General features: G+C 42.8%; 1 protein-coding gene across 1 annotated transcript; it reads right to left on the reverse strand.

Moving 5' to 3' along the window:
• Positions 1-718: 718 nt before the first annotated feature.
• LOC309802892 (olfactory receptor 10G2-like) lies at positions 719-1,379 on the reverse strand (the record flags this gene model as incomplete). The annotated part of the gene is given in 2 exon segments (XM_082618766.1): positions 719-1,309; positions 1,311-1,379. Coding segments are annotated over 2 exon segments (660 nt in total).
• Between the last annotated feature and the right edge of the window lie 8,264 nt (positions 1,380-9,643).

The following is a 9,643-nucleotide window of genomic DNA, read 5'->3' on the forward strand; positions in this document are numbered from 1 at the left end:
GTGGCAGGTCAGGTGAGGCCTGAATCACATGAGAAGTTCTGGTGCATGGAAGAAGGAGGCCCAGAAAGGCTGAGTGGTCAGGCTGAAAGAATCAACAGGCAGTGAAACAAATACAGTGATCTGCCCCGGGAGAGTGACAAAGGCTACAGAGGTCAGGCAAAGATCAGGCTGCCAAGGCATTGGAGAGCTGTTTTAGTGTGGTTCCAGGGCAAACATTTGGAGAACAAAGCACTGGCTGTGGGTGGAGGGAAGAGAAGTCTTTGGATGTCTGGGTCTTAAGTCATAGCAGCCAGGAGGATATTAAAAAGAGTAGTTGCCAACTTGACCAGCTTCCTGTTTCTTCGCTCAGACCTCAAGCCCTGCCTGCCCTTCCTTACTTCTTTCTTGCTGCCCTTTCTTCTCTTGAAAACTATAAATATTATTATTCCTAGAACCTTTGATTGCTAGATCCTCTAGTCTGAGAGCCTCCAGGCTACTTAGGGGGTTAGGGGTTGGGGGAGAGCAGAGGTGGTGGAGGCTGGCTTGTTGCTTGTGCAGGGTCCAAATTGATTGAGGGATTTCTGCTGTTGTGGTTGTTTCTTGCCCTTAAGAGCTGTCTAGCTTCTCTATAGAGGGAACAGGGATCCATTCTCTATATAACTTGTGGTAAAGATAGGTCCAGAGAGTGGAGACCAAGGCCTAGGAGTCCAGGCTCTCCCCCTTTGGTTATCTTCACACTTCAGGCTGTGTGAGGTCTTCTATCCCCAGGGAAACCCTGCTCTTGATGTTTGGATTCATTAAATGGAGCATAGAATGAGGTCTGAGGTCTCAATACTGCAGGAATGTCACAGATAAAGTAATCCACCTGGTTGGCCCCACAGTAGGGCAGGCGGAAGGTGAGGGTGGCCTGGATGGACCCATGAATGGAGCCGGCCACCCAAGCTCCAGCCACAAGGGTGGTGCATAGCCTCCCATTTATGATTACGGGGTAGCGCAGGGGCTGGCATATTGCCAGGTACTTGTCGTAGGCCATCAAGGTGTAGAGGAAGCACTGAGTGCTGCCCAGGAAATGAAAGAAATACAGTTGAGCCACACAGCCACCAAATGGGATTCTCTTGCTGGCGGGAGTAAAATCCAATATTAGCTGGGGAACGACAACTGAGGAGAGCCACATGTCCAGGAATGAGAGCACGACCAGAAGCATGTACATGGGGCGAGCGTGGAGCTTTGGGTCAGCCCACACGGTGAGCAAAATGATCAGGTTCCCCAGCTGAGTCAGGATGTAGATGATGAAGAAGACCAGGAAGAGAAGTGTCCTCAGACTCGGGGGGGTGAGATAAGCCCAGGAAAACGAAATCTGTCACTACAGTGTCCAGGGATGTGTTTTTGGTCTTCCCCATGTCTTTCTGTAGTCTGCTAAGACAAATGATGAAGTCAGACAAGGGGAATACAATACAGGGAGGTGGTGAGGAATGCTTTTGCCTGATGATGAATGCCTGAGAGTTATGAGATAAACTGAATACTATTAAATTTTTTTTTTTCTAAGAGAAGAGGTGGTACTGTCATAAATCATTTTGGTTTACTTGATAAGAGAAATCACCCACAGGCTGGTTAGTGTCCTAGACGGATGGAAACTCTTATCTCCTGAGAGATACTGAGAAGCAGAATTTGGCAGATCAGGGAACACAGGAATGTGTGAATGATAGGGAAGTACCATTAACTCCAATCAAAAAGGGTGTTTACCAAAGAGGGGCTAAGGTTGAGCCAGAGCAGTGTGGAATGCATACCCCAGAATTACTACATCTATTTTTTCCTCCACTTACCGTCATTGCCATGTCCCCTCTTTGACCTCAGCTGAAATCCCATCTCCTCACCATAGCGTGCAACAGTGTTCATTTTTCTGGTCCTTATTTGCCACTGCATCATACTCACTGTGATTCCTTCTTAATGTTCCAATGCACAGACTTCCTCAGTGCTCTCACAGTTCAATGCTGCAGCTTGGAACATGTGCACACACTGCCTTCTCTGCTCCCTTCCCTAGTTAATGCCCACTTTTCCTTCAGGACTGTGTTTGGAGGTCCTCATCTTCAAAAAGACTTTCCTGATTCCTGAGGAACATGTTTACACTTTTCAGAGCATGTATCACATTATGTTGTCCTTGTCTAATGTCTCTTCCATTAGTCATCCCTTCTAGCACAGTAAAAGTGATAATTATTTCCTGAATAACTGAATGGCTGATTGAATGATTGTTGCCAAATCCTACGGATATGACACAGTGTTTCTTTCTCCAACCCGCGGGCCCACCTGGCTGGCAAGGGACCACTTCATTCTTATGCATTATGGGTTTAGTTTCATTACAACAAACTCCAAGGATCTTTTGTTTTTTATTGCTCCAGGGTATCATTTAGATTTATTGGTTGGTTTATGTGGTTCATTGGTTTGGGATTGGTTTTTTTGTAAGGTGTTTCAGAGAAATTTTTATTGTTTACTATAAAAGCTTTGATTAATGCAGGACTTAATCTTTAGTTTGTACCTATATAAAATTATATCCATATCTGGATCTAGATCTAGATCTTGATATATAATTGACTCTTGAACTACATGAGGGTTAGGGACACTGACTCCTGGGCAGTCAAAAACTCGAGTATTGCTATCTCTGTCTCAAAAACAAAGGAATTGATTAATATCATGTGATAAACCATAATGTAAAAGAATATAGAAGAGAATGTATATATATGTATAACTGAATCACTTTGCTGTACAGCAGAAATTAACAGAACACTGTAAATTAACTATACCTCAATTAAAAAACCCCCCAAAGGAATTGATAAATGTGTTACCAAGGGGCAGGAAGCTGAAACACTTTGGATAGAACCAGGACTCACATCCTGGACATTTTGATTCCACATATTGTGATCTCTAATGGAACACAACTTTCCCCCCTTACTTAATTAATTTAAATCTCTGTAATTTGAATATACAGGTAGTATACTGAAAAAAAAATCCAGTTATAAGTGGATCTGTATAGTTCAAACCTGTATTGTTCAAGGGTCTACTGTATACTGCAGTCTATGATACAGTAACTCTCTCTAAAGATCCTGAAAGAAACTGAAGTACATAATCCACATGATAAGAAACTATAGAGGGGTGAAATGTGTTTGTTTCACTCCTTTTGTTGAATATGCTATTTGAAAAAGATTTTTTCCCCCACTGGGGGGACTGCTGTCATCTGTTATTTAGCAATAAAGTAACTTTGTTACTTAAATGTCTACTTTCAGGAAGCAATTAAAATAGTAGCAGATTAATTATAAATTATATGTGAGTATTAGTAGATTTAAACACTAACTCTCCATCAGAAAATTCACCAAGAGATTTTATCTTGGTTATTTTCTAAAATAACTTAATTCATATATTAATAGTAATGATAATACTTAATACACCTGGTTCTTCACGATCCATAGAAAATATTAAGCATGCCTTCTGCCCACAAAGAAAGAAGAAATATCAGGTTTTTACTGCCTGAGTTTCAGGAAGACACCTTGATTTATTTGAAAATGAATGGGAAGACTGGTTCTTATTTCTTTGGCTAGAATATAGTGAAGAGATAGAGTTAGATTAAGATTATGTTTAAAATTCTAATAATGAGCCAAAGTAAGTTTTTTTGGGTCAATACATACAGGTAATATCAGTGTGCTTCCACTTAGGCAAAAGATATATTCCTGAAATGTTTTATGAAAATCAATTGTATATCAAATCAGATTGAACTGTACCACTGGGGGACTTATTTGGAGGTTTTCCATAATGCATATTTATGTATAGTGAAAAAAATTCTCCCTAATTTATCTGCTTTTTCAGTCTGATTTTTCCCATTTTTTGTGCATAAATCTGGTTCCACTTCTCCCAGGTGCCCTGTTGGAAGAAAGCTCCTTTTACCTCTAGGTTCTAGGTGTCCTGCCCAGTAGGGCTAGGAAACCGAGGTGTGTTACAGCTGGTGGACTTGAGGGCAGGTAAATTTTCCAGGCAAATTTGGTAAAGGATGGGAGAGGATGGTGGTTTTGACTTGGGGTGTGGTGCTCAGGGGTTGCATAGGAGGGCAATCTGGTGCAGAGAGATGGGCAGAGTAGAGTCCCAGAAGGTGGATTTTTGGAGAAATGGAATGTGTTTGATGAAGGATTAGAGCTCTTATTTATTTATTTATTTATTTATTTTTTGCGGTACGCGGGCCTCTCGCTGTTGTGGCCTCTCCCGCTCCGGACGCGCAGCCTCCAGACGCTCAGGCTCAGCGGCCATGGCTCACAAGCCCAGCCGCTCCGCGGCATGTGGGATCTTCCCAGACCGGGGCACGAACCCGCGTCGCCTACATCGGCAGGCAGACTCTCAACCACTGCGCCACCAGGGAAGCCCCAAGGATTAGATCTCTTGATGAGAGAGAGCAGTCTGCCCCCCTTCCCTGCCCCACCCCTCCCCGTTCCCTCTTCTGGTAGTTTTACGTGTCATTTTGTTTTAGGTCTGCTTCTGTTTTTCAGCTGTGGAAACTCAGGATATTTAAAGTAAAGGGCAGGCTTAAAGAATTTCAAAAAATTAAAAACAATTTTAGTATATCTACCCTGGCTAATTAGATAACCAAACTATACAAAACTTTCCCAAGCTTTAGGCTATTTGATGTTGCTAAAATCATGTGGTAAAATGGTCAGAAATTAAATATAAAAGCACATAAAAATAGCAAAGTGTTAAAATAGTATAAAAAGAAGGGCCCAGTAACATTGGAGAATAAGCAATACATGCTTAAAAATCAATTATTCTGGAAACTCTAGGGAAAGGCAGTGCGGATGGGATGAAAGAGTGGCATTGAGAAGATAAGGACTGGGGAGAGGGGAGAACAAGAACATCTTCTAGAGAACTCTACGGAGCCATGGGATCATGGGATGGGCTGCTTTCAGTGCCCTCCCATCCCTCCACTCCACTCCCCCCTTCCCCAAATCGGGCCAGTTTGTTGTGAGTACATCTCTTGCAGTAACCTTCCCATTTAGAGAGGCTCAGAGGAGAGCAGCCCTCCATCCAGCTATTTCAAACTTTGGATTTCTACAGTGAAGTTTGGGATCTGAGCCATTGGGAACAGTTGTAAAATCCTGAAGAAGAGGAATGAAGACTGGTCCAGTGTTGTGTTAGACACACTAGGATCAAAGGACCCACCCCAAAACTGTTTCATTCAGTAACTAAACATCCTGGTAGAGCCTAGGGCAGAGTAGGGCAAATGGATAGAGTTTGGGATGGCCTAGACATATTTTATCTCTTTTCACAAGAAAAGTTTAAAAAGAATGAGCTTGCTTGCACAATTACCAAAGAATTTTCTTCAAAACCTCTATGACTTTATCACTGCCCAACTCTGCTGTTTATGACTGCCAGAGACAGAGAGAGAGAGAGAGAGAGAGAGAGAAATGAAAATAAAATAGCATTTTCTTTTGAGCCACTTTCTCAACCCAAAAAGAAATTCCCTAAGTTTGGAAAGAAGGAACTTAATTCTAGCAGTTTAAGAAAGAGTTGAGGAAGAAAATGGGGAAAACAGACTGATTAACATTTGGGGAAAAAAACCAGAAAATCTTAAGTTTCCAAAGTTAGTTTGTGGCCTTATTCTGAATGGAGTTGGTTTCAGGATTGCTTTCCCATCCTCATAGATTCACGTGTACAGAGCTGCAAAATCGTGGAGGAGGCTGGCGGTCCTTGAGTGGAATGGTCTAGTACATAGAGAGATGTCCTTCAGAGATTGTCTAGCCTACTGTAAAGGGCTCCCATATCTGTTTTGGAAGTCTTTAGGACTCTTTCAGGAGTGTTGCCTGGCAAATAAATATTTAGAAACTTTGGGAGCACCTGCCTTTCAGGGCTCTTTGATGAGTGTGACTTCTACATCTCTCGAGTCATATTTTACATTAGTTTTCATAAGCCGTTGCCTCTCTCACTCTGAATAAAATGGGAAAAAACAAAACACTGTCAAGAGGTTTGAAGAAAAATTCTAACCTCAGGAGAATTTACTACTCTGAAGTAACTCCCTATTGAGATCTTCCTGCCCCAATTCCTCATTATTTTGTTTTGAGAGAGAGAGCAGGAAATGTTTCTAGTAGATCTCTGGAAAGGGGGCTGTGCGGAATACCTTGTCAGTATACTTTTGGATGATTTCCAGTTGCTTAGAGGTGTTATGAGCTCTCAGTTGATCACTTTCTCTCCCCAGATATCCATCAGGGATCCTCCATCATTTCTTCTGGTTTCTATACATATGTCACCTAATCATTGAGGGTCTCTTGACCATCACTCTCCCCCTCTCCTGTTTTATTTTTCTCAGTAGCACTTAGCATCATTTGACAAACTATATTTACTCTTTTACTTGTTTGTTGTTTGTCTCCCTTCATTAGAATGTAGGTTCCATGAGAGGAGGGGGTTTTGCTCACTAAGGAATCCCCAACACAAGCACACTGCCTGACATATAGTAAGTTCTCAATAAATAGTTTTGAATGAATGAATAGGAGAAACTGCCACACATATAAATGCTGTGGGCAGAAAAAAGCTGTGCTTTCAAATATGAACCTTAAATTTAAAGTTACTGGGAGATGATTTGGTATCCAATTGATTCTCACATGCATGTGCAGGTCTCGTCAGCATATGTCAGTGTAAGTAGCTTTGGGTATTCATTTATTTATTTTACAAAGGTTAATGTTAATCTGAGTAATATTGGGGAACTTGCTATAAATGAAGAAATGAATCCTGGAGTGTGATATAAGCCTCTGGAGCCTCCGTGGTAAAACAATAGAGCCGGACAAAGATTGGATGATTTCTAAGATTCCTTTTAATTGTAAATTACTAAGGAAGAAGATGTTTAGTGTTTGGGGTGTCAGTGCACGTGCACGCGTGCGTGCGTGCGTGCGTGCGTGTGTGTGTGTTTAAAGTTGCAGGGCTAAATCTGGCCACAAGATGACAGTAGTATCTTTATTAAAACCAAGTACTGGAGGGCGCCTTCAAGATGGCGGAGTAGTAAGACGTGGAGATCACCTTCCCCCTGACAAATACATCAAAAATACATCTACATGGGGAACAACTCCTACAGAACACCTACTGAACGCTGGCAGAAGACCTCAGGCTTCCCGAAAGGCAAGAAAATCCCCATGTACCTGGGTAGGGCAAAAGAAAAAACAGAGACAAAAGGATAGGGATGAGACCTGCACCACTAGGAGGCAGCTGTGAAGGAGGAAAAGTTGCCACACACGATGAAGCCTCTTCACCGGCAGAGATGGGGGATGGGTGGGGGGAAGCTTCAGAGCCATGGAGGAGAGCGCAGCAACAGGGGTGCAGAGAGTAAAGCGGAGAAATTCCCACACAGAGGATCAGTGCTGACCAGCACTCACCAGCCTGAGAGGCTTGTCTGCTCACTGGGGCTGGTGGGAGCTGGGAGCTGAGGCTCGGGCTTTGGAGGTCAGATCCCAGGGAGAGGACTGGGGTTGGCTGTGTGAACACAGCGTGAAGGGGGCTAGTGCGCCACAGCTAGCCAGGAGGGAGTCTGGGAAAAAGTCTGGACTTGCCTAAGAGGCAAGAGGCCATTGTTTTGGGGTGCATGGGGAGAGAGGATTCCTTCCCAGTGTGCCCACAGAAGGCAGAACACTGTGTAAGCGAGCTCCAGAGACAGGCATGAGCCACGGCTATCAGCTCAGACCACAGAGACAGGCATGAAACGCTAACACTGCTGCTGCAGCCACCAAGAATCCTGTGTGCAAGCACAGATCACTCTCCACACACCTCAGGAGCAGCGGATTAAATCTCCACCATCAACTTGAACCCTGCATCTGTGGAATACCTGAATAGACAATGAATGTTCCCAAAATTGAGGTGGTGGACTTTGGGAGCAACTGTAGACTTGGGGTTTGCTGTCTGCAAATGATTTGTTCTCATTTTTATGTTTATCTTAGTCTAGTTTTTAGTGCACGTTATCATTGGTAGATTTGTTTATTGGTATGGTTGCTCTCTTTTTTTAAATTTTATTATTTAAAAAATTATTTTATTTTATTTTATCTTTTTCTTCTTTTTTTTTTCCCTTCCTTTTCTTCTGAGCCATGTGGCTGGCAGGGTCTTTGTGCTCTGGCCTGGTGTCAGGACTGAGCCTCCAAGGTGAGAGAGCTGAATCCAGGCTCTCCAGTGGACCACCAGAGACCCCTCAGCCCCACGTAATATCGATCAGTGAGAGCTCTCCCAGAGATCTCCATCTCAACACTAAGACCCAGCTCCACCCAGTGACCAGCAAGCTCCAGTGCTGGATGCCCCATGCCAAACAACTAGCAAGACAGGATCACAACCCCACCCGTTAGCAGACAGGCTGCCTAAAATCATATATCATACTAAGTTCACAGACACCCCAAAACACACCGCCAGATGCAGTCCTGCCCACCAGAAAGACAAGATCCAGTCCCATCCACCAGAACACAGGCACCAGTCCCCTCCACCAGGAAGCCTACACAAGCCACTGAACCAACCTCACCCACTGGGGGAAACACCAAAAACAACGGGAAATATGAATCTGCAGCCTGCGAAAAGGAGACCCCAAACGCAGTAAGTTAAACAAAATGAGAAGACAGAGAAACATGCAGCAGATGAAGGAGCAAGGTAAAAACCCACCAGACCAAACAAATGAGGAGGAAATAGGCAGTCTACCTGAAAAAGAATTCAGAGTAATGATAGTAAAGATGATCCAAAATCTTGGACGTAGAATGGAGAAAATACAAGAAACGATTTCTGTAGACGTTGTCCTTGCATATTTAGCTCCCTCATATATCCTTCTTTCTCCTCCACCTAGTACTGAAAGTAAGCTGGTTATTTATTCCATACTTTGTTGTATCCACTCTATCAAAATGTTACTAGAAGTCATTAGCACTCATTGATCTTTTTCCATGGGAAAATGTATTCACGCAGAATACATTGGGAAATTCTAGACCTCGAAGAGGCACTCCCCAAATATTTTCTAGTGATTTTCCTTTCCCATATTATATGAGCAAAGAACTAAACACACCACTATCTTTTCCACATTAATGTGAGTATCTAACATGTTTGGATTTTTGCAATTGGCTGATTCAGCTAACATTATGGTATCTTTTGGATTTAGCTCCTTTCCTGAATGGATGTCTTGTTTTTACTTTTAATTTTTGTGTTATTGTTACTGAGTTTATATTGGGTGTTTCTTGAAGGAAGAGTGAATGATCTATATGTACACTTAAACAATCAAATATATAATCCTACACAACTGCTGTCTACTGGTCATAGTTCTTTGCATGTAGATAAGAAGGAAAAGAATGGGAAGGAATTACAATTTACTGTTGACCGTATACCATAGGCTGACTCTGAAGTAGGTGTTATTGTCCCTATTTTACAGATGAAGAAACTGAGGCTCAGAGGAGTGAGTTGCCCAAGGTCACAAGGTGGCAGAGCTGGGATTTGGATTTAGGTCTGTCTGACTCTGAACTTGTGCCTTTTCTTCTTCTCCTCACTTCCTCTCTTCCATATCAAATGTCCTGTCCTAGCTGGTCAGTAGGGACTAGTGAGGGGTCTGCTTCCCTGTTTAAAAACTGTTAAGTGAAATTTGAGTAGCAGATGTAAGATGTGGACTTAGTGTGATTATAAAAGGACACCA

The sequence above is a fragment of the Mesoplodon mirus genome (assembly GCF_964341445.2).
Source record: "Mesoplodon mirus genome assembly, chromosome: 4".
Taxonomy (NCBI): Eukaryota; Metazoa; Chordata; class Mammalia; order Artiodactyla; family Ziphiidae; genus Mesoplodon; species Mesoplodon mirus.